Raw genomic sequence first — 26,083 nt, 5'->3', positions numbered from 1 at the left:
TAAAGATGTATTTATATTAACAAGAGAATGACAAAAGAGGAGGGAGCAGATCCCTGACAACAAGCGAGGAAGGACAACCCTTTGATCGATGGCAGAGAAACTCATCACCCATTCATCAATGTTGGTTGCCACCTAACCAACACTAATCATATCGACAATCAACCTAAACCCTTAGACCAACTTGCACCCCCTGACAACCCTCTGCAGACCTACACGAGAAAAAGAAACAATCACTCCACACATGAAACCCTCCTCTCAGCGGCAGCTCACACACCTTGGATCATGGCAACCAGCCCATCTAAGTGTTGAATCCTCTTCTTTCCCTGATTCTTCTTGACAGAATAACTCCATCTTGAAGAACCACTTCAGAAGCCTGTCTTTCAAAAGCCAAATGAATGGGGAATTTGGCAAAAATGAAGTTGACAACTTTGAGACCCAACAACCAGAGATTTTCCACCTTAGCGACCCAAGCATCCATAGGGTCAAAGACACCTATTTGATCGAGTGGATAGGGCCAAGGGGAAAGGGCACGTTATTTGAGTCCATTCAAAGCTAGAAATCCAAGTACGACAAGGAAACATGGGGCAAGATGATGGATTTAGCTCACTGTCTTCAAAATAAAATGAGGCAAGGTGATGGAAGCCAAGGAGTAATAAAGAACAAGAAGTCCAAAAACTGATTATTGTTTCTTGGAACATCAGGGGAGTGGGCAACAAGAGGTCTGCCATCCGTGCCCTTCTTGAGCTAAGAAGGCCCATCTTATTGTCCTCTATGAGATGAAAATCCACTCAATCTTCGACTCCATCATAAGAGACATCTTTGTATACCTTAGCAGGGGTGGCTCGCTCTTCCCACTTGTGGAGTTGCTGGTGGTGTTCTTGTTATTTGGGACCAGAAAGTTCTTGATATCCCAGACCAAATGATTGGAGAATTCTCAATCTGCATTAGATTCCGGGATTGTGAAACTTGAAACTTTTGTTTTTTTGCGATTTATGATCCATCCACATATAGAAGAAGATCAGAAATCTGGGATGAGCTGTCCCATTCAATCAGCAAGTGGAACGATCCTTGGTTTGGGCTGGTGACTTGAACACTATCCAATTTTGCAATGAGCAGTCCCCCCTCCTTAAAAATTTCCTCCTCCATGCAAGCCTTCTGTGATTTCATCAGAGCATTTGTACTGAAGGAAATTCCAACCTTTGGGAAGCATTACACTTGGAGTAATGGGCGGCACGACCCGACTCTTTGCCACCTAGACAGATTCCTTGCCATCAGTAGCTGGATACAAACTTATAACATTGTTGCAGGCTCTGCCCGTGGGAAGGCAGTATCTGATCGTTGGCCAATCCAGCTTGGTACCAAATCCAGTGCCTGGGGCTGAAAGCCCTTTCGTTTTTAAAACTTTTGGCTCGAAAACAAGGACTGCTGCTGTGTCATGGAAACTTGGTGGAAATTTTTTAATGTTGGTGGGCTTGTTGAGGTTATTGTTACCATGAAACTCAAACACCTGAAGAGTAAAACTCCGTGACTGGTCCAAAATCAGCAGAGCCTCCTCCTCTAACCAAAAGATTTCTTGTGGCTCCTAATTGAAGCCCTCAACCTGTTTGAGGAAGGTGGGAACCTCACCCCCTCTGAATTCGCAGATAGAATTTCTGCCTTGTCTATGCTGCAGAATCTGGTCAACCATGATAGAATTCTTTGGAAGCAGTGGGTTCGATATAAGTGGTTGAAAGAAGGGGGTGCCAACACCCAATTTTCTAGTCAATTGCCTCGGCTTGTCAGAGATCTAACAGAATTGACTCCCTTCTCATTGAAATGAGCTGAATTTTGATATATCCGAAATCTCTAATGAAATCCTGAGATTCTATATAGGTATCTACTGGGAAGACATCTCCAATAGGCCATTCATTGACCAGCTCCCCGTAAGGAGCATCTCTCTTTAGCAGATGAACGGACTCGAACAATCCTTCACCTATAAGAAAATTGAGGATGTGGTCATGCATATGCCTCTTGATAAGGCCCAAGGCCTAGATGGCTTCAACAAGGAGATTTTCAGAGCTGGTTGGCCTTTCATTGCCAAGGATGTTCATGCAATGCTGGGGAATTTCACAAAAATGGAATCTTATATCTAGACCTTGGTGCCTCCTTCATTTACCTTATCCCAATGAAGGAGAGCGCAGAAGTTGTCACAAACCTTTGACCAATTAGTTTGATCTCTAGGGCATATAAGATTATCGTCCAAATCCTTGCAAGTAGGTTGAAGCCGATTATGGGCCACATCTCCAACAATGAGCAGAGTTCATTAAGGTCAGAGTTATTCTTGATGCAACTATGATTGTCCACGAGGCCATTAACTGTTTCAAATGAGACATAAGACCTATGATCATGCTGAAATTAGATGGTGGAAAAGTGTTTGATAGGATGAATTGGCACTTTCTGGATTCCATGCTCTATCTCATGGGGTTTGAGAAAAATGGAGACATTGGATCAATAGCTGCATATCCTTTGGCCGGTTCTCTATGTTAATCAATGGTGGCACCTGTGGTACTTCAAGGCCTCAAGAGGCCTTCTTTAGGATGATTTGATTTCTCTGTACCTGTTCAATATTGTTGCTGAAGATCTTCCTAGCCTTTTCAAGTTAGCCATTGAAATTGGGGGGATTCATCCTATCTTTGCTGATGGTAGGCTAGCTACTCCTTGGATGTGGTTGTTGACAACACGATTATCTTTGGGGAAGGGAGTTCTGATCAACTCCTCAATATTAAGGGCCCTTATTCACTTATTCAAACTGACGTCTGGTCAACAAGTTAATTGGAAAAAAAAACACCTCATTTAAAAAACAAACAAACAAGTTAATTGGCAAAAGATCACTATCTTCAGCTTCAACTTGGACCAACCTACTCTGGAGCAGCTGGTGGCCACAATGATGTGTCATGCTGGCTCCCTTCCTGACACCTATCTGGGTTTCCACTATTTACTATCAGAATTGATAAATTTCTCTAGAACCCGGTCATCAAGAAATTTTACTCAAGATTGTTCACTTGGAAAGGAAGACACCTCTCAAAGGCTGGAAGATTCACCTTAATCCAGTCTTGCCTCGTGTGTATCCCCACATGCTTCCTCTTCTTTCTTCATTGGCCTGCTAGCACAGCCAACTACATTGAGGCATATCCGATTCTACGTCAGCTAAGCTTCATAGCCTCCTCTCCGGGCCCCGTGTTTTCAGAGACAAGTGCAGCGGTCCACTTCATATCGAAGGGGACTCAAAGGTGGTCATTGATGGTGTGAGTGTGCATCCCCTCCCTCGTGGCAACATTGGGATATGTTTCGGGAGATCTTAGAAATTACCTCAATATTATCTTATATTTCGTCTCACATTCCGAGACCCGCAAATTCTGCAGCAGATGTGTTTGCCAAGGGATCTGCTCCCTCCTCTTTTGTCAAGGATCACCTTGTCTGATTCCTTTGGTCCCTTTGAAATATCCACAAACTGAGCCATTGAGGAGGAGAGAATAAGAGGCCGAGCCCACACAATTTCTGATCCAAAATCTCCATTTTTCACCAAAGCCCAATTTTTCCATTATCTCATCAAGTAGGATCGAATTAACTCTGTTGAAGGCCTTTTTGAGATCAAACTTCAAGGCAATTCTTGGATCTTTGTTACAGCGGAAATGATCAATAAACTCATGTGCTGCCATAGTGGAATCCAAAGTATCTCTACCTTTAAGGAAAGCGCCTTGCCCTCTGTGGATGACGGTTGGGAGAAGAACCTTTAAACGATGAACCAAAATTCTAGCTAAAATCTTGTAAGCACTTGTGACGAGACTGATTGGCCGGAAGTCCTCTGGCTTCTCAACACTAGCTTTCTTCAGAACAAAGGCAATAAATGATGCGCCTATACTGCGAAAGGTGATACCATTTCTAAAGAAGCCGTGAATCATTTTTATGATATCCTCCTTGAGCCAAGGCCAAAATCTTTTACTTTTTCATTTTTGACTAAACTTCCTGAAATCAATTCGATATTCAAAATGTAAAAAATTGAACTGATGGATGTATTTTGGTTCCATCAGCCATGGTCTATTGTCATTAGGTATCCCGACAATCTAATATGGCATAAATGGCATCCATGAACCATTTCAAAAAACTAAAATTGCGCACATGAACTATCATGTTGGTCTATAACAAGAATGTGCCTATGTTCTTGAATGCCAAATTTAATATGTACGTGTTGTAAAAAATTGGAAGGAATTGAATGATAAATTTGGTTCTATCATGAGGACCGAAGGTGTTTTGGAGAGCTGAGTGAGGAAATGGGGCAATTGGATATCGTTGAGGAGATAGAGGCTGCTGGCGAGAGATTCATTGAGGACTAACACTGGCGTCTCGTGGGTGATGGAAGGCTCAACTCGACTAGGGACCATTGCGAAGTGGAAGGTTGGACTCTTCTTGCAAGGAAGAGGAGGAAGGATAGCACTCACAAAGAATTGGCCAAATCAAGATTCTTGCGCTATGAAACCACACATTATTGAAGATTGATGAACTTCGGGACGACTATATCAAGATTGTATTCATCAATGGTGAAAAATCTTCCTTTGTCAAGATTCTGCATTCCCTTAGATATCCTTTCTTGCTTCAGCTGCAATCTGTTGTATTAAATGACGGCATCCACATCTAATCCGAGGAAATCTGGGAGGCGAACTCACAATTCATCCAGTTAGTCGTCCACTACAAGCAGGCCATGTGCAAGGTTATTAATCTCCAAGACCGTAAGATCCTTAGTTGAGTTTACATGTCATAATCCACAACAGACAGCTTTGAATGGCACAACCTCACCAATGCGCTCACTCTTGGGAGCAGAATCCGCCTCCCTTCCCCCTTCCCCCCTAGCTTGGAACACATCCCATCCAACAATCCTTGAGCCTGACAAACCGAAACCTTTCATTCTCCTCCCCCACATTTTTTTGTTTTTGTTTTTTTGAAAATTTGATAATTTTATTTCGAAGAAAGAGAAGATATATCAAGGGAGACCTCCCCTAACAACAAAGAGATTGAAGGGGGGGGGGGGGGGGGGAGGCTAATTTAGCACACAAATCATCACCACCCCCATAGCTGACCTACATCGCTTGGAATTCACCCCACCTGACAATCCTTTAGCCTGACTTGGAATCCACACCCCCCCTCTCTCTCTCTTGTTTGCTATTTAGGGAATTGGAGGGGGGGGGGGGGGGATCAATTTTTAATTTCAAAATCTTTACTGAAGCAAAAGAAATGAAACTACAGACTATGTTTTGCTCGCTCTACCTTTCTGGAGCAGTACTTTCAGATAACAAATTAACTGTTGAAATTTTGAAATACTGTTATTTCTAAATGTATATTCATTATCAGGAGTTAGCTAAAATATTCATGTAACGAATTCCAAACACAAATACTTTGCTTTACATGGTTCATTGTCTAAGTTTCATTACTTGGAGCTTATTTGGAGCTGAAGAATTCTTTTTTGGGGGTGATGGACAGGTACAAGCTGTTGAATATGCAGTTAAGGGTGCTAGTGTTGTATCTTGTGGTAGTAACATTGTGAAGGTTGTTATTATTTATTGTCTTTTAGTATTTGCACTTCTTTGAGTGTGTTGAAGAATGAAATTTTTCTTGAACTTTAATTATACTACATATTACTTAATGAACTCATTTGATCTATGAAGCAGGTATGGGATTCCACTACAGGTTCCTGCCTTTTTACATTAGGGGCGACAAGCAATGATCAGGCTCCCCATGGGCACAAGAAGAAAATCAATGCAATGAGTGTTAACCAGTGGCAGTCATGTATGATGTATTCATAGGCACTCTATATACCTTGTTTTCCATTTGCTTAATTATTCTTAACTACTTTGAGAAAGAATTCAGAGAAGGAACAATGGTTTGGATTGAGAGGAGAGGTGAAGTATATATTTACCTGATAAAACCAGAAAAATCCAACTATATAGTGTTTAAAGTAGAAGATCAAATGCTAATCTAGAGATTGGAACTTCCCATGGCAAGACATTGCTAGAAGACTTTGCTCTTAGCTAAGGAAGCAGCAATGCTATTTGAAAAATAGGTGATTTGGGGAGAAAATAGAAGAGAAAATGGATTTATGGAAGAGAGGCAGCTTTTTTGCCTTGGAATCCGAGCCAGGAAGGCCCTTCCTGCTTCTTTATAATCAGGGTTTAAGTGCAATTTTACAATAGGATAAAAATGCCCCTCAATACTCAAACTTATTTATCTCCTAAAATACATGTCTAAATTGAATGAAAATTTAACTAGAGATAAATTAAGACATTTTCTATCTTATAGCCATACTATAAGAGAAAAAAGTAATATTGAAAATCTAAGAAATGACCAAATTTCCCCTGAATTTGTATTTTAACACTATTATTGCGCTAGGGGTGTGCGTCCTAGTAATTCTTAAGTGCTTAGTCACCTTCAATCACTAAGCTGTTGGATGAGGTGGTTGGAGTACAACTGTAGCTCGAGAAGAAGCATCCTGACAATAAACTATGTGGATTTATTCTCACTAAGAGATGTTCGTGTATTTTGAGTTCATTAGCTTGCTTTTTTGTCTAGCTTGCTTTTCATTTCTCATTTGGGCTGAGACCTTTTTTTAATTTTTATTATCCACTCTCAATCAAATCTTCATCATTTTCAAAGGGAAAAAAAGATTGTCCTTATTTTATTTGTATATTTTGTTGAACTAGAGCTGACTTCTTTTGTTACTGCTTAAACATCCCATTGGGTTAAATCCATGAGAAATTTAGGCATGGCTAAAAATTGTTATTATATTATACCATTGTTGTTGTTGTTGTCATTGTTACAGTTATTCTCATGGATCACTCTCTCTTTAAGCATTTACTGTCTGGGTAATTGTCTGTGAAAGAACTTGGAGGGATGTTAATGGCAAGTCTCTAAATTTCTTCTGCTTGATTTCGTTCATAGGGCTTGTGGTGACTAGTGGTGGGGAAGGAGATGGAAAACTTCTTCTATGGAATGTTTTGACTGGAGAATTGGCTGCTGATCTGAATATGAATGAAAGGTTGGTATGACGTGTGTTGCTCTCTAAGGCTTGGATTCTTGACCTTTCTATTTTATCATTCTCGATTGGTGAGTCATCCCATGGTGGCTGCAATGCTGACAAGAGTTTCAAATTGATTCCTGGTTTTTCCTTTTTTCTCTTCTCAATGATACTTAAAAACATGGTGTCTCATAAATATGAGTGAGGAGGTTCACTTTATTTAAGGTAGTGTAATTCACTTTTCAAAAAAAAACTTAAGGCAGCATAATTAATTTCTTTGGGTGAGAGTAGACCAGTTTTGTTTTTTGAAATGAAGTAGACTAGATTTTAGCTGGTTGTTTGATCAAAACAAATTTCTGGCCCTCTTTCATGTCAGTGTGCAGCACATGGGATGGCCAGATGAGGAGGATGGGACGAGTCCTGCCTCTAGTTCTGTTTAAGCTGTTTGAATGAGTTTTCTTTCCCCTTCAATTCTGCAGAGAAGAGAACCATTTTAATCATCTGCAAAATGATGGTGGTTTGACAAGGTTTTGACAGTGTCTAGGTTTTGAGCATGGTTGAAGAAAAATGAATTGGATGATGAACTGGGTGATTTCAAAACCCCTCTAAAGGAAAGAGAATTTTGAACTGGTCAGAAAGGTATACCCCCAAAGAATAATTATATCTAGAAATGTTGTCTTAGCAATTGCTTCTACTGTTTTCGCATGTCCTTACTACTAATACTGTCTTGAACCATAACAAGAAGACCTATTGGTTTTAGTTTCTTTTTTTAGAACCGCTTTTGTCTTTTGCACTCCATCTCCAATACTTTCCGGGGTCATTCAATAATGTTAGACTCAAGGGGTCATAATTTTATCCCTTTACTTGATTACCCATATGTTTCGTCCACTTACAAGAATAAAATCCTTATTTAATGAAGTATGTGTGGGATTGTACCTCTTTATCTTTTAATTGCTTATTAAAAAAAAGTATATGGATAATGGTTATTCCTTATCCGATTATTTGATTGTCGGTTATCCACGACAATTAAGGATAATTTTATAATCTTATTTTCAATTATATAAAAATCTTAAAAAATTCTTATGTTCTCTCCATAATCCCTAACCCAATGTTGTTATCCTTCTTTTCAACTATCATTTTACAGCTGATCACATTGAGGTATGAAAGTATTTTAATTTTGTTCGTGGGAATAATCCCATAGAGGTAAGTCTTAAGAGAGTTTTAATAATTATTAGTTAAGAAACGACTTCCTAACTTGTCATTTTGGGCTGACTTTAACATGGTAATGAAGCAGGACATCAGCCTTGTTGGTCCCAGTTGTCCCCCTTTGTTTTGTAGTTTATTCATGATTTCCATGCCTTAGACCTCTTATTTGTTTGTGTAAGCCTTGACATGAAGTGGAGTATTGATGGGAATTGTCCTGCATAGATGAATGTTAAGAAAGATTTTATGATTATTAGTTGGGAAATGACTTATTAACTTTGGCTTGTCATTTTGTGATGGATCTTGACACAACTTCTAATTTATTTTTATTTTCTCTGTGAAGTTTGAAAAGGGAAGGTAGTGTTAGCCCCTGTTAGGCACATCAGTTAGCATGGGGGAGGCACCATCCTCCTTTTTTCTCTTAAATATGTGAAACAGAGGTCAGGAAGGAAAAAGGGAAGTGGGGCCTTCACTCCTGCCTAACATGGTGGATTGCAGAGAAAAGAAAAGGCAGAGGACCTTACCCTTTCTGCCGCCTTATAGAAGGAAGGCTCCACCTATCTTTCGCACTAATCTTTTTTTTTTTAAAATTTGGATGAAGAGCACTACCGTGCAGGCCCCTCGAGCATTTCTCCAATTTCTACATGTATTGTAGATCATTTATTATTAATGTTACTTTTTATGAACATTTTAATAATTCTATAAGATTTTTAATTTACCCATTTACAAGTTAGATTTGCCTGATGGTTGGAGAAAGAGGTAATTCTTGCACCTCTGATAATACTTGCATGGCTGATATTGAAACTTTCATGAGGGGCTTCTTTTTAGTTTATTAATGAAGGGTGGTTAACCCACCTAGATCTCTCTCTCCTCTCTCTTTTTTTTTTTTTAAATGATGAGCTTTATGCACAAGAGATCAAACTACAAGTGATCATGGATGGGATGCCGAAACAACAAGAGATTGGAGGGGAGTCCTATTCTTAGCAAGGCCGTCAGCCAAAGAATTGGTTGAATGCGGTACATGAATCCAAATAGAAGAGAGGGAAGAGAAGATATCCTTAATATCATATAAGGCATTCCAAAGGCTCCAAGGAGGTTCGGAAAAGGAGGAGGAGCACTAGGTGATCACCACCTTGGAGTCACCTTCGACATTGATAGGACTGGAGAAGTGATCCTGAAAGAGAAAGAGTACTAGCGGAGGGCCATGAGCTCGCATTAATAGAATCGGGCATTCCCAAAGGCCCAAAATAAGTGACGAGGGTACCGTCAAAATTGAGGATGGCACCGCCAAAGCAAGTAGGTCCCATGTTGCCAAGCGAGCTCCGATTGAAATTGAGCTTGAGAAAGTCCGGTGGCGGTGGGGTCCACTCATGAACAGATGGGTTAGGTGACGAGGTGGACATCTGGGCAATAAGACGCCAATTTGTTACGGGTAGGAATGTTGCCTAGGTTTGCCAAACTTCTTAGTTAGGACCAGAGGAAACGGCCCAATGATGCCCATAGCATCTTCACTAGCTCTGGCAAACTGGAAGCTGAAGCGGCGGTTATGTCTTTCCCTCCAAAGCCACCAAGGGGTGTGGCCCAAGCAGGCAGAAAGGAGGGTTTTCCCTAGCCGAGGAAGGGGATATCCAAGGAGCAAATGGTAGGTGAAGCTGATATCGTGAGGGAGGCAAATTTGGATGCCGATGAGATTGAGCAGCTGAGTCCATACTCTCCAAGCAAAAGGGCAGTGAAGGAGTATGTGAGAGACACTCTCTTTTATTCTTAATTTACACATTCTCTCTTTCTCTTTGATCTTTTCTCATCCCTTTCAATCTTCTTCAATTTTACTTTATGACTTCGTGCTATCAGAGCCAGGTTCCAATTCTTGGACCTGTGAGTTATGGGGCCACCATAATTCAGCTGTGGGTTAATGAACCTGTGGTTTAGTACATGTAGCTATTCGTGTTTTGTTAATTATGTCGATTTGTAGTTCATTCACTATCATCGTATTTACTACATTTTGATGTCTTTGCTGTTGTTAGATTTGGTGGTGTACTTGATTGCTACCTTTTTAGAAATTGCAGATCTGTTTACCTTGTTGCTCCAAGTTAAATTATATTATTTTTATCTCATTCTTTTTATGTAATAAAGAAGGGAACAAGGGAAGTTGAAAGGTCGTTAGCTGCTGCCATATTCTCAAGCCATTTTTGTACAACGTTTCTCTATGCCAGTATAATTTATCTTCACCAAATCTTCAAGATATAAACTTTTACATCATAATTTGATGGGTTCAACTAGTGTCGATTGGTTGGAATTAGGTTCTATCATAATCTACTTTAGGCCATGAAAACTCAACCTGGTCTCTTTCTTTGAAATAAAATTATCAACATTTCAAAAAAAAAAAAAATGAAAACTCAACCTGGTCGTAACCCTGTGTGATACTTAACTGGAAGTGCTTGACCTGAAGACAACTGAATTACGAGTTTCTTAACTTAAGTGGATAGTGAGCACTACACCCTAGCCGCAACCCTCTTTGGATTTTCAAGCTGGTGTAGGTTATATTCATAAAATGAACCTGGACATTGAGCACATCATGGCAGTTGAAGTTTAGTCAAATGCGTTGCTGGAGACAGTTTGATGGGTTGCTGGGACCTCTAAGATGTCCTTTTTATTCATCTTTTTGCTGCTATCCCAAGAAGGATTTGCCCAAAGACAAATAGAGCACAAATGAGGAGGCGCAAAGACAAAGAGAGTACAAACTCTGTGGATTGAGCCTCTGGCTCAATGACCGAGGCAGCGGTGGTGGTGGTGGTTGGGGGGGTTCTAGTGTGAGGTCTTAGGTTCATGTTGAAACAAGGGATAGGGGTGTAGTGTGTGTATGGTAAACATTAAAAACATTATTTATTTTGAAAATCATGCGTATTTCGTTAGAAGAAGAATTAGAAGGAATCAAAGGAATGCCAAAGAAACCCACTCAAAACGAAATGTACTAAAAAAGGAAAACCAAAAAATACAGTTTGCATAAAGAATTATAATCTAAAGGAAAACTATCTCGTACAATCAAGTGCAGATGAGAACCCCTTGCTGTCCTAGTTTATTAACCATACAGTAGATTGATGAGCGTGCCTTCAACAAAAAAATTTATCGATCTTGAAATACAAAAAGCTCTTTATCATAAATGTGAAGGAACCTCCAAGGCTAAAATTCTCTTTTAGAAACCTAACCACAACAGGACCTGAACGAAACTCTGTGATGAATCTCAATCCACATAGGAGAGAACGGAGTTTGCCTTACTAGAATTGCAGTGCCCAAAAGGAGCAAAGTATATCCGGATGAGCCCGAGTGGTCTTGAAAACCGTTCCTCCCCTTGTGGGAATATGATATCCTCCCCTTAAAGATTCAGCTTAACATCACTTCTCAAGGAGACAATCACTAAGTCATGAAAACGTATCTAAAGGGGGAAGAAGCTGCCATACCTCCACAATGTCCTCTCGTTACCACAAAGAGATCACAGCAAAAACTTTGCGGTTTCTTTGTTCCACAAAGCCGAAATAGTTGTTGCATTGGTGTGAGAATCTTCCAAAGGTGTTCCCTATGATTTGGCAGAGGCTTCTTAAAAATATGCACCACAAAATGCAGAAAAGATGGTGAGAAACAACAACTTCATTAAATTTTCTGTGTTACAATACCCCAAACAACACAAGAAAAATGGCAAGGACATATGGTCTTCTAACTCATCCAAAGCACTATATGATTTACATTGGATGCTATCTACGACTTGATCTCTATGCATAAGCTGGTTAGAATTGGCTCAAGATTTCAATACCTTTGGGTATCTCATGGTTTGTATGTAAGTGGTCCGCTTCAACTAAATGCAGTGACAAAACTCTTAACTCAGCGAGCTGATCCACCATAAAGTTAGTGCTATGTGCAGAATGAATCTAAAAAATCTTACCAGATGTAGATAAAGTTTGAATCTCATCACAATTGCTAAGAAGGCATTGATAGAGTTTTTATCTGATGAACCATCTAATCACCACAGCTGAGTCAATTTCCACAACTAGAGTACTATAGAGAGGCTGAGCATAGATCGTCATTCCACAGAGAACTTCATTTTGTAGCATTCCTTTGGTCCCTTTTGAAAAATAGGTTGAGAGTGGACAGCAGCAGTTGCAATGGTCTTATGACTGTTATTTAAAGAGTGGAATGAAGGTACTATTTAGGTGTCAGAAAATTCTATTGGAGGGCTCATTGAACGCATTCTCCCCTGTATCCCCTTTTGGGCTACAGGCTCATTTTACCTAGCTTAATTCTTTTTGGCATCTGGTTATCAACCACAGTGGCCTCCTCCAACAAATAAGTTGAAACTTTTGTTTAGACTTCCTGGGAACATTGGGCGTGCCAGTGTGGGTAGCGTCATTTGACGCATTCCAGATCATAATGCGGCCATTCTCTTGTCGCACTCAGATCCAATGGGGATTGGTGACTATTCAAGGGAAGAATTTATAGCATTTCCTCAAAGCATGGAACTCTATTTTCAGCGTTTCTACTTACCTCTGGTTATCAAGGGTGGCTTGTTTTTAGTAATTAGCTTGTGCTTGAAGAATGCTACTTCTCCAAGGAGATTGTGACATATGTTTGGTAAGATTACTGAATTGTGTTCTCCAAATGATCTTTCTTGGCCATAAATTACCTACTTGGGCAATTTTATCTCACACTCCCTAGCCAAAGATGTTTCTCATGAATTATTGACTGTGGGAAGCTCTCTTCCCTTCTAATCCTAAGGCTTGAGGACATTCCTCTTCCTCCGGCATATATTTATGCATTTTTTTATTACTAAAAGTTTCATATGTCAAAATATAGTTCCGCATTATTTTTAAAAAGAAAAATGGCACTTTGATTGTTGTCAGAGTAAAAATAAACCTTATAAATCTTGTATGTATGTTTGCTTTTTAAATTTTATATTATTGTTTATGTGGTTGTTTTCTTTTAACTTGGGGATAGGGTCAGAAAGCAGGATCTCCCTTGGATTGATGCGATGGAGTTTTGTAGCCAAAATCTGCTTGTTTGTGGAAGTGATTGTGCATATGGAAGTCAAGGTCTAGTGCAACTATGGGATATTGAAACACCTCGGGGTTTACTATCTTTTCCTGCACATAACTCTGTAAGTAGAGATACTATGTAAGTAGTTTAATTCTATCATACAATCTTACTAATGATAGAGATACTACATTTGTTGTTCTTCCAGTATATAACCTCTCTCAAGATAAATCCATCTTGTGACATCATAGTAACAGGTGCGAGCTTCTTCTTTGTTGTTTCTTTTGATTGTTATCTCATTTTTATTTCTTACTGGATAAGGTTAGTTGTATTCCTGCTTAATGTGCAGGTGCTGGTGATGGAACAGTCGGGTTATTCGATGTTAGAACAGGTGGTGCCATTTCTCACTTTTCTGTGGGCTCTAATTATGAGGCAAGTATCAGACAGTTTATTATTTTATTTTTTTATTTTTGAGGACAAACACAGATTAACCATTCTTTTAAAAATAGACAAGCACATATTAGTTATTTATATTCAAGAAAGCACCCTTTCTTGAAAAAAAATGATATTTGGATTGAAGGGGCTCAAATATTGTGCAAATAAACATTTCTTCACTTCCTGGTGATGATGCATTTGACTGGCCAGGCCTGGGACAATATGTTCTCTAGGCAACTGATGGGCCACCAGAGTGCCTGTACTTTTATTTACTTATTTATTTTTGATAAAGTGAGCCTGTATTATTTGGTCTCTTCTGCTGCTTTGGTTGTCATATCTTTGTCCACTGTTATTTGTGGACATACCCATAATTGAAAATAAATTGCTTTCATTTTTATATTGTAGGTTACGTCTGTTTCATTTAGCAGTTGTGGAACCTTTTTTCATGCTTCAAGTACATCAAATAACACATTGGTATGGGATATACGTCTTCTTCCAATGGGTCATGGTTACAGTCCCTCAGAAAAATATATCCCAGTCAGTGATTCTCGTTCTATGAGAGCTTTACACTGTCTGAGCCATGGGAAGCCAATGCCAACTGCAGAACATGCTGGGCAGCTACCAGGGTAAGTTTTGTTATATAGCATGTATCGACTAAACTAATGTATGCTGTGCGTAGATACTCTTTTATACATGGAGAATTGATGGTGGGAATCATGAAGAGTTTTTTCTCTGGAAAAGTCAAAATCTGGTCATATGCACTTAAAAAGGACAACCGAGTATTTTCACTTCTTTTGGGAGCATCTTGCTGTGGGGATCTCCTTTCCTTTGTGAACTAGGGATTCTGATCTCCTTGTATTATTTATCTTGCTAATTCTTTCACTGGAACAAAGTTATCACCACTCTCAAAAACAAAAAGGGTATTTTTACTTCAGAATGAAAATAAATTCCTGGAAAATTACAAACTAAAGTGGCCTCCTGTTACAACCATTGCGGTAAGGGAGGTCCCATGTTTAGCAAGCCCGTCTGCCAAGGAATTGGTGGCGCGGGGAATATGAGACCATGTACAAGCAAGGTTGGCCGCAATGTCCAGAACATGATGATAAAAAGGAAGTAGCGGAGCACCAATGAATAATAACACTAGAGTCTCCTTCAATAATGAGGGGGACCGTGGAGATGGTCTCCGATAGTGGCTAAACTATGATATAAGGCCCGGAGTTCTGCCGGTGGAATCAGAAATTCCCATTGGCCGTGCATATGAGAAGAGGATTTTACCTAGGGCATCCCTGATAACTCCCCCAAAGCCGGCAAGTCCAGGACTACCCCGAGCGCTACCATCAAAATTCAGTTTGAAACTCCATGGGGAGGGGGGGACCACAAAAAGCATGCAGGAGGCCATCAGCTTACCCGCATCTGTGCAATAAATGTTTCTATGATTTTTACCTTAGCATATTTCTCAATTATGTTAGCTAACTCATTGTTTGGGAAGGCTTCTTCACTCCTTTGTAATTTGCTCTCTTGAGCTTTTGCCTTAATAAAAATCAGCATCATGTAAAAAAAAATAAAAATAAATTATGTTAGCTAAGCAGCCAGAAAGAAAAAACATTTAAGTGTTATATATAATATAGATTCTTGAAGTTAAAATATGCTTTTTTATGCCAATAATAGTTCCTACTTTGTGTCTTGGTGGATTTTCAATATAACTTTGTTCTTGTTATTTTCCAAAATATAATTCTATAGTATGTCTTTTAGCTATTGAGGGTGTTCTTGACAAAGAAACTTAAAATCTTAGATCTTTTGAAAATAAGCTATTGCATGTCTTCTTCCAGAATCAGTTTAAACTTTTTTAAGAATAGTTTAAACCTTATCTCCAAAATGATTCAAGATGTAAAAGCAGTAGCATCAGGTATTTGTTCTTTTTTTTTTTTTGAAAAAGATGTATATATTAACAGAGAAAATTACAAAGGGGATAGGAGAAAATCACTAACAACAAGAGATTGAAGGTTTGCTCCCGTCCTGGCAAGCACATTAGCTACCGAATTAGCAGATCTCGGAATGTGAGACCAAATACAAGAAAATTGTGAAGCAATTTCAAGAATCTTCCTAAAAGAGTTCCAATGGCGCCACGGGGGAGAGGAAGCATACTCGCACTAGCCAATTACCACCTTTGAGTCTCTTTTAATATGTAGAGGGCTACTACAATTGTCTCTGAAAACGCGAAGCCCATTAAGAAGGCCTTGGAGCTCAGCCGACGTTGAGTCAATAATTCCTAATGGGCCAGCATACGAGAAACGCTGGTTTCTAGAGGGGTTTGAGATAACTCCCCCAAAGCTTGCACTCATATCAGAAAGCAAGACTATAGTACTCATGAGCACTAGGCGAATCTGGCTTGGAAACTCAGCGCCAAGCAAAATCAAAATTTTCGTGTGGTCAGCCATCATAGAATAGATTCTTACTCAGACAACCTTCATAGAAGAGGCTTCACTGCCCCCAATCTTTCTTGTCCCTTTTGCGGTGAGTGTGAAGAGACAGTCCAACATGTCCTCTTACATTGTGGATTTTCGTGGCAAGTTTAGATGAAAATCTTTCAGAAAATAGGGCTCCAACTGGAGCCACATCAGGACCTCTTTGGCACCTTTGAGATGGTTCGAGGGATTCTCCTTCCTTTGCTGGGCAAATTAATTCTTTAAGCCTGTCTTGCGCATGTTCCATGGTGCATTTGGCTCGAGCGGAATAATTGGAGATTCAACTCCAAAGCTAGCACCCCAGACAACTCGGCTTCTCATGCCGTCGGCTTCACCTCGAGCTGGCTTCATACAAAGAAGGATTTTGTTTCTCTATTCGGGGTTTTCCTTCGGGAAAATTGGATTTTGATCGCTCATATGTCTGGCCCTAGCAGAGCTTCAAGTATGGCTATCTGGGATCCTCCCTCTTGCGATTGCATAAAAATGAATTTTGATGGTAGTGCTATTGGATGTCCTGGACCAGCAGGAGCAGGTGGTGTGTTCAGAGGTCACATTGGAGACCCTATTCTTTTTTATGTTGGTTCGGTGGGCATTGCCGATTCTAATATTGCTGAAGTTATTGCTCTGCTGTTCAGCTTCCAAATCTTCAGGGATCGTCTCCATGACAAGTTAATCATTGAAGGCGACTCAAAGACGGTTATTAGTTGGTGTTCCAAAGATAGCCTCCCCCTTTGGTGCCATTGGCCCATCACTGATAGTATTGCTGACATTGTATCTTTTACACATTGTAACTGGAATCTCATTCTTAGATCAGCCAACTTTTTGGCTGATAAATTGGCAAAATTCGGAACTTCCCAGTAATTTCTCATTGTTTGGGAAGGCTTCCCTCCTTTGTAATTTGCTCTCTTGAGCTTTTGACTTAATAAAAATCCGCATCTTTTCAAAAAAAAAAAAAAAAAAACATAATCAATATATCATTAGCATAGAACTGACTAATCATAAGAATGATATAAAATCATTTTAATAATGGCATCAGTTACTCCTTAGATATAACTTAAAAATGATCTTCCAAAAGGAGGACAGCCTTGAAGCAAAGGTGGCAAGCCATCTTCCCCCCCTTTCCATTTTCTGTCAAAGGAGGGCAGCCTCCTCTTTCAAATAGAACAAGTGCCTCCTCCTATTGAAATGTTAGTATACTTGTGGGGAGTAACTTTATATTCTGTGTATAGTTACTTTTTTTGGGAAATAGTGATAAACAACTTCTAATTAAAAGAAGCATAGTCGAAGCCTCTATAGGGGATTGTAGTTTATTTTAGTTTATTTGTTGATAGAAGTTAGCATGTTGGCATGCTAGGTTAGCATCTTACATTAAAGTGTTAAGTTTTTTAGCTCATTAATCCCTTTTTTATTTGTTTCTAAGTATTGTATGACACATCAAATCGAGGGTTTGAGCAAGGAAACCCTAAAGGGCACAATTAGAGAATAGGGAAAAATCAAAACGGTTGCTGAATTTTTTTTTCTAATAATTACCAGAACATCCCAATTGTTATCCTAAACAGATACTTAAGATAAAAATCCAATAGGACCAAAATTTCCTATTAAATTATAACTTATGAGCGTTTAAATGTCCTGTTAACTTATGTACCAAGGATATTTATGATTTTGCCATATGGGTAGTGTAAGTATTTTTGTTATTTTAGTTATTTTGCCATATGGTGGTAACTGGGATCTCAATTTCAGAAGAGGCCTTAATGAGGAGGAAACTGTGGATGTGAGCTATCTCATCTCTGTGCTTGAAGGAATAAGAATTAGAGAACACTCTGATGACTAGATTGTCTGAAACTTCTGATGAAAGTTAACTTCGGTGTTTCTTCTGCATAGAATAAGCTAAAGGTTGGCAGTCATCCCCAAGTCATCCTGCTACCGGATTCTGGATACTATCTATGCCTCCCAAGGTTCTCTTCTTTGTCTGGAGTGCCTCTCTGAATAGAATCTTACAGCTGATGTCTAAAGACGAAGGGGTAATGTTATCCAGCAAGGCCAATGAATTTCTGTACTTAGGTTGAGAAGCGTAGATCGTGCCCTTATCCACTGCTCCTTTGTGTGGGAAGTCTGGATGCATTATCTTAACAGAATTGGCCATGCACTTTGTATCCTTTGCAGCCTCTCTGATCTATGCCACACTGGACAAGGTGCAAAACTGTTGAGACTTGGAAAACTCCTGCTATCCAAGAGCATTGCTCACATCGCTTGGGGTCTCTGGCTTGAAAGGAACAACAGGCGGTTCAGTGGTACAATCTCTTTAATTCAGGAAGTCATCTTTAAGATCAGAGGTACTATCTTTTTCTTGGATCAGCAGCAGAGATGAATTCTCTAGCCTATGCAGGTGCGCCTCAGAGATAATTGAAAATTAATTTCAAATGTCGACGCCAAAAAAGCACAATTACTGAGTGGGATCTCCTCCCCAAGGAGTAATCAAGTTAAAATTTGATGGCTGTACTTTTGGGTACCCAGGCTCTATACGGTTTGGTAGCATCTTTTGAAGCCATGAGGGGGTCATCTTGGCCTCCTAGCCCATTAGACTACTTGGATTCAACCAGTACTGAGCTTCAAGCCCTTTGGCATGAACTCTTCATATTTCAGGAGTTTGGACAACAGGTTATAGATTAAAGGTGACTCTAGCATGGTCATCGGATGGTGTTCCAGGAATCCAAACCCCCTTGGAGTCATTGGCAGTATTTTCATGAAATTATTGATGTATCCTCTCAATTTGATTGTGTTTGGCATCATGTACGGAGATCAGCAATTTGTTGGCTGACTTTTGGCTAAACAAGGGGTTTCCCTTCAATCCCTTGTTGTATTGGAGCCCTCTTGTTAGTTTGTTGTAGTTTCGTTCTTTAACTTTACCTTGAATTAAATTCGTTTTTCGAAAAAAAAAAACAGAAAGTAAGAAAGAATGAGTATCCATCATTTAAAAAAAAAGAACGAGTATCCTAAATAATATAGGCCTGGGCTTCATCTCTTATTCCTTTTGGGCTTCGATCTATCAAGATTCAGATTTAGGAAGTCTGCTGTACTGAAACTTTAACTAATGGATATTTTATTTAAGTCTGCTGGTCATCTGAAAATTAACTACAGAAGTCACATATTCTTCTCTGTTATTTCTTTATTTCTTTACATTCAAATTTTGTTTTGTATTTGGGTCTTGGAAACTGAAATTGTTCAGTTAACAGCCATGTTGATGATGGTGACCAAGGCGTAAATGATGCTCGATGGCTCCATGGAGAACCAGTTCTGGTCACTGTAAGTGGTGATGGGAGGTAATAATTCCTTTCTGATCTTTCTTCTTGTTCTGCACTAATTGTAGTGAGCTGAACCAAAAGCCATTACAGCCTAGCTATGTGGGATGTCTCCTTAGGCCAGCCCTGTATCAGACACATAGGTAGCCACACTCGATGTGTTAATACGGTGGGTGCAAAATCTCTTCTTCTCTTGTGCACTTTTGAATTTATACATGATTAAGCAGATCATATTTGTGACTTAATTACATCCTGCAGGTTGCTGTGGCCCCAAATGACAAATATGTATGTAGTGGAGGCGATGATCAGAAAGTTGTATGTATTGCTTCCCTACTACATTCAAATATTACTTTTTGAAAAAGTCCAAATATGGCAAATCAGTAGCGGCCTTTGTGTAGATTTTTATTTTTTTTAAAAGTGCATGAAGAATGATTATAGATTGCTGATGTGGTAGCATCTGGGTGGTAGGTAGAGTAGGCTATATTCACAAAAGCTTTTGATAGAAGCAAGAAGGATTTGAAAATTTTGATCATCCTTGAAATATTGGATTCTTTTTTTTTGGCCCCAAATCTTCAAAATATATTCTGACCTTCAAATTTGAAAGAGCTGGGAATTGTGATAATTCAACTAAACAGTTTTTGATCTTGTGAGCATGGAAACTTGAAGAAAGTCTTCCAACTAATGGCTGAAGCCTAAATTGGAGAGGCCCAAACCAAGTTCTTAAACTATTTTGTACATGATTATACATCTGGTTTAGGACTATTCTCTAACACTCTCCCTCATGTTTGGACCTTTTTCTGTGGCTCCAAAAATTGCATGAGTTTTTGGTGGAGGCATTGCTCTTGGTAGAGGCTATCGAATACTTTGATACCATGAAGAAAAGCATCCAACTTTAAAGGGCAATGCAAGTGGATGGAGCAAGAGGAGCGTGAGGAGAGCTGTGAGAGGTGAGAGGAGAATTGATGGAGAGGAGCTTGTGCATCTAAGAGTTTGAAGGAAATTACTGGCAAAAATGTTGATAATTTGGAAAGGTCATCATCTTACTTCGACCCCCAAATCAGATATTATGTTGGCATCATATCTTTTGATGATGGGTATGCCATTAAACTCTCCATGAAGGCTTCTGATGGATGATCATTTATCAGTGTACTTGAGTTTCTTACGAAGCTTTATTGCCTCTTTGGTCGACAATTGCTGAAAAAAGGGAAGTCCTTATGGACGATGCCAATCACTATCAATTCAGCATGGATGAAATCAATGAGAAGTCATAATACTGCATCTCGTACTTGAGAAAGAAAATTGTTTCCACTACCTCTTGTACTTAGTCCCATGTTTTTAGATTAGCCAATTCGGTCGCTGATTTATGTGCCAAATTGGGTCCGTCCCTGCAATCTCTTGTTGTTAGGGGAGGCCTCCCTTGATGTACTCTTTTGCTTTTCTTTGTAATAAAATCAACATCATTTAAAAATTCAAGAGATCTCTTGCGGGAGGATTTCTAAAATGTTGTTACTCAAGAAAGGCTCTACTGGAAGCAGACAACTTGGTTTTAAGTGGATGGAGTGGGATGGTAATACCAGATTTTTTCATGCAGTAGCATCCTTACACAGGAGAGTTAATGCCAGTTTGTCTATTGATGGTGTCCAGTCTGTTGATAAAGAGGTGACTACCAGCACTTTCATAAATTTCTACAAGAATATTTATACCAATGACTGTCTGGATTAGATCAATCCCAGCAAACTTGGCTTTCTTCACTCTTTTAAGCTCTATGGCTGTCTTCGATCCAGTCTTTTACTTTAATGAAATTGAGGCGGCACTTAAGTTGATGCTGAACGATAAAGCTCCTGGGCAGGTCTTCTTTACCACTGAATTCTGTAAACGCAGTTGGCAATTCATTAAAGAAGATGTTCAGGCCATGTTCCTTGATTTTTAAGACCATGGGGGTGGTGTAATCTAGTATGAAAGCTTCTTTTATGGCACCCGTGCCAAAGAAAGAAGGTTCAAATAAGCCAGCAGATGATATGCCAATTTGCCCAATTACTGGCCATTATAAGATAATTGCCAAGGTTCTTTCTGTAAGACTTGTGAAAGTTCGTAATACTCAGAGTGTGTTTGTTGAGGTAGACATATTTTAGATTCTCCTCTTATCGCTCATGAACTTGTTGAGAAATGCAAGAAGAGGGGTAAAGCTGGTCTTGTTATAAAGCTTGATGTGGAGAAGGCATTTGACTGGGTTGACTAGAATTTTCTGGATACTATTATTTCAAGAATGGGATTCCTTCTAAATAGAAAACCTGGATTCGTCTTTCTTTGGTTTCTTACTCCATATTGTTGAATGGCACTATTAAAGGTTATCTTAAAGGTTCTCGAGGGTTCTCTCAAGGTGATCCCTTATCTCATCTTCTCTTTAATATCGGTGGGGAAGAATTTTCTGCCATCTTTAAATTTGGTACAGATGCTGGCTCGATGTATGGATTTTCTATTGAGCGGTCAGATCTGTTCCACTGCTTCAATTTCTAGACAATGTCATTTCTTTCTGTGAAGGTTTCCTTGGATATGGTGCTGAATGTGAAAGCCTTATTGTTGATATATTCAGCCATATCCAGTCAATCAGTGAATTGGAGTAAAACTGGTACTTTTTGGTATTAATCTGGATGAGAGGGTGGTCTATGATTATGTATATATGTTGGGTCCTCTCTCCCTGCCTGTCACATATCTTCGCTACCCACTATTTTTGGTAAGCCTTCGGTTATTATCTGGGATAGGGTAATTGAGCAAATGGACCGACCGTAGGTTATCCTCTTGGAAAGGAAAATTCCTCTCTTTAGCAGGACTTGCTGAAATAATCAAGTTTGTTCTCTTGCGCATTCCTAGTTTTTTATCCCTGCTTCCTTGTACTCTAAAGTGTTCTTGTGCATTTGGAAAAGATACTGTTAGAAGTCATGTAAGGGTATTTTTGTCACTTCACCCTTCTGGTTTTCGCTTCTAGAAGTAGCAGTAAGTTTGGCATCATGTTGGAGACATACGGTTCAAGTTTGATAAGATTCTGAGTTGTATTGAGTGAGTTATGAGAGTTTTATGAGGGGTATTCTTATAACTTTGCTCAGCAATCACTTAATGCTGATTAAATAGAAGAGGGCTCGTGCTTTTGGACCCAATGAGTGCAGAACTCACACACTCTTCTCCTCTCTTTCCTCTCTATTCTTCTTCTTCTTATTCTCTTCTTCGCTTACAATTTTATATTTTTTCATGGTATCAAAGCAGTAAGATCCTATTGCAAGAGTTTTGCAGGTGTTCTCCCTTTCCCTTTCTAAGTTTCATAGATTCTAGGAAAGCGAAATTTCAGGATTTCTTCTTATTAAGGCTAAAGGTCAGATTTTTTATGTCTTAACCTTAGGGTTAATGGTTGTATTACCAAGTGAGTAGTTTTGTGCAGCTTGTGCCCCTAGAGGGTTTATCTATTGGGGTTTTCCTATATTGTGCCTGTGCTAATCACCAGATCTATGTTAATTACCTGCATCAGCATACTGGATGCTTATGTCATCCTATTTGATGACAAGTTTTGATATTTTGGTTTTGGTTGTCTTTGCTGCTCTTTGAATTGGAGTTCTTTGTTATCCTAATTGTTCTGGTCTGGGGCACACATAAATTGTGCAAGCATCTTATTGAGGTTATGAATTGTCCAAAATCTATGAATTGTATGCAAAATTATTTAGTCTTGAAAGAGGTGACAGAATGGTTATGGATTATTATAATGACCTGCAAAGTGTGCTACAGGAGATTATCATCTACCACCCCTTTGCTACTGATGAGGAGTTTAGCAAACAACAAAGACATATTTATGTAGCAAAGATTTTGGATGGATTGGGACTGAATTTGATGTAGTCAGAGCATTGTTACTTGCATTGGATGATGTGCTTTCACTTCCTAATTCTTTTAACAAAGTCATGTGTGTAGAATTTTTTATGGCATTGCATGGTGGGAAAGAAGTAAAAAATGTTGAGGTTGTTGCCCTTAACCTTTAGGATGCACCTAGTAGGTCAGGGGCCAACATAGTCGTGGAAGGGGTAGCAGAGGCCGAGGCCGAGGTAGTTTAGGACACAGTAGTGGGTGAGGTGAGAGGAGGGGTGATAGACAGTGCGTCAAATGTGGATGTGCCAACCATTTTTTGGATAAGTACTGGAACAAATTTGACAAACCAACATGAGTGAATTTTAATACTGATAGCTGTGACGTTTCTATTACTCTTGTAGTTGACATTGTGCATGGTGCCCCTAATGAACTTCAACAATTGGTCCAGAGCATGGCCCAATTGACTTCTTCCTCTGCATCCTTAGCCCAATCTACACTGTCAACTAAAGCTACGCTAGGCAGTTCAAGTTTGCTTTGTGTGTGAGTTTAATTTCTACTTGAGTTATTGATTTTGATGCATCGTCACATATGTCTGGTATGTTCTCATTGTTTTTGAAACTTAATCAATCGTCGCCATGTGAACAAGTCACTCTTGTTAATTGTTCATTCTCTACAACTAGTGGAGTTGGATCAATCTAGCCCACTTCGCCATTACACTTAGATTCATTTTATTAGTTCATAAATGTATTGTGGATCTTCTTTTTGTTAGTCAGATTTCTAAAATTTTAAATTGTTCTATAACCTTCTATCCTACTCACTGTGTTTTTTAGGACCTTCAGATGAGGAGGATGATTGGTTTAGGGCGTGAGAGAGATGGGTTGTATCACTTGGAGCGTTCATCACAACAAACTTCTTTAGCTCTTCATGTGGATGGTACAATCTTCCAGCGGCATCTCCGGCTAGTCATCCTTCTTTAGCAAAGTTGTCTCTGTTGTTTTCTAAATTGCCATCTAGTACCATGTTTCAGTGCGAGTCAACTAGGGAAGCACCATTATACGTCTTTTCCATCTAGTCTAACATCGAGTAACTGTCATGGGAACCATGCCCTATTGCTAGTACCTTTGGTTATAAATATTTTGAATCCTTTATTCATGATTTTAGTCGGTTGACTTGGTTTTATCTCTTACAGAAGAAAACTGAAGTTTTTGATGTATTCTTGATTTTCTACAATGAAATAAAAACACAATATGGTGCTTCACTTCATATCTTGCGTACAGATAATGAGTTTGAGTTCATGAACCATAAATTTGATTCCTTTTGTCAAACTACTGTTATTATTCATCAGTTTTCTTCTGTATATACTCCACAACAAAATAGAGTGTAGAAAGGAAGAACCATCATTTACTTGAGGTTGCATGCTTTATGTTATTTCATATGCGTCTTCCCAAAACTTACTAGGGTGATGCGGTTCTTACTGCTTGTTTATCGTTGACATGATGCCTTCCTCAGTGAATGGAGGCAAAATTCCTCTTTGTCTTCGTGTTTTTGCTTTTGGTTTTTTTGTGCACTCGTTTGGTCCTACAATTGACAAATTGTCTCCCAAATCCATTAAATATATTTTTCTTGGTTACTTACACACATAGAAGGATATAAATGTTATTGTCCTTCCACTAGGAAAACGTTTGTAGCGGCTGATGTTACATTCTTTGAAGACATCCCTTATTTTCTCAGGGTCTACCACTTCACTCATCACTCCTAATACATATCATGCTGCTCCAAGTTCTGTGGAGGAGATATCTAGTTCTTTGCCATTGGTTGCAGAATCAAAGCCATTGTAAGTTTATCAGCATAGAAAACTTCAAAGAGACTAAAAATGACTCTTTTCTCTATTTCTTGTGCCAACCCTTCTTCATTTGTTACCCTTGAGGTAAGTGATATGCATCTCCCTATTGACGTACGTAAAAGTGTTTATACATGTAAGTTTATGTCCTTTGACCTACTATCTGACTCCTTTAAGGATCTGGTATTATCATTTGTCTTCATGTACTACTCCTTTAAGAAGCTTTGTTGTCTCCTTAGTGGAAACAAGCTATGGACGTAGAAATGAATGCAATGCTTAACTGTGGGACATAGACATTATGTGATTTACTTGCCATTGTGGGATGCCGTTGGGTATATATAGTAAAGTATAAGGTTAATGGGTCGATTGAATGTCTCTTTAGCTTAGGGTTGTAATCTTTTTTTTCAGTAATACACACTTACTTCTCAAAAAAAAATGGGTCGATTGAATGATATAAATGTCATCTTGTAGCTAAGCATATACTTAGACTTATAGGGTTGACGTATTTGAGACCTTCTCCCTTGTAACCCGATTCTCTTTTGTTTGAATACCTTTTTAGTGGCAATAACCAAGGGTTGGCGTTTATATCAACTAGATATAAAAACTGCTTTCTTATATGGGGACTAGGATGGGGAGGTATTTATGGTTCAACTTCTAGGTTATGTTGCTCATGGCGAATTAAGAAATGTATGCAAGTTGAAAAAGTCAATTTATGGCCTCAAACAAAGATGGACATGGTTTAACAAGTTCAAAAAGATGGTTATATCATTGGAATTTGTTGAAAGTCGCTACGATCATTCATTGTTTATTTTTATGAGACATATTGTTGTTGTGGTGCTAATTATATATGTGGATGTTCTTGTTATTTGGAAATGATAAGCCAAGGATTGCACAAGCGAAAGAACATCGCGCCAAACACTTTCAA

General features: G+C 39.1%; 1 protein-coding gene across 6 annotated transcripts in view; it reads left to right on the top strand.

Moving 5' to 3' along the window:
* Positions 1-26,083, top strand: part of LOC137952514 (uncharacterized) — a 55,193-nt gene that overhangs the window by 16,574 nt on the left and 12,536 nt on the right. For 3 of the 6 annotated variants that reach the window (XM_068799610.1, XM_068799604.1, XM_068799591.1), the window contains exons 10-19: positions 5,515-5,580; positions 5,703-5,820; positions 6,970-7,066; positions 13,235-13,394; positions 13,479-13,527; positions 13,620-13,702; positions 14,111-14,331; positions 19,404-19,490; positions 19,563-19,638; positions 19,728-19,784. In XM_068799610.1, the coding sequence (XP_068655711.1) occupies positions 5,515-5,580; positions 5,703-5,820; positions 6,970-7,066; positions 13,235-13,394; positions 13,479-13,527; positions 13,620-13,702; positions 14,111-14,331; positions 19,404-19,490; positions 19,563-19,638; positions 19,728-19,784 (1,014 nt within the window). Of the gene's footprint in view, positions 1-5,514; positions 5,581-5,702; positions 5,821-6,969; positions 7,067-13,234; positions 13,395-13,478; positions 13,528-13,619; positions 13,703-14,110; positions 14,332-17,910; positions 18,549-19,403; positions 19,491-19,562; positions 19,639-19,727; positions 19,785-24,148; positions 24,252-25,049; positions 25,285-26,083 lie in introns of those variants that run through there. The other 3 variants (XM_068799596.1, XR_011112310.1, XM_068799618.1) reach the window with 3 other exon arrangements.

Source organism: Aristolochia californica, unplaced genomic scaffold, assembly GCF_029961685.1.
Source record: "Aristolochia californica isolate CCGP_79_NKW_82.1479 unplaced genomic scaffold, dmAriCali1.0.hap1 SCAF_1, whole genome shotgun sequence".
Lineage (NCBI taxonomy): Eukaryota > Viridiplantae > Streptophyta > Magnoliopsida > Piperales > Aristolochiaceae > Aristolochia > Aristolochia californica.
Note: the sequence above shows the minus strand (reverse complement) of the source record. Positions and strands in the feature narration are given on the sequence as shown.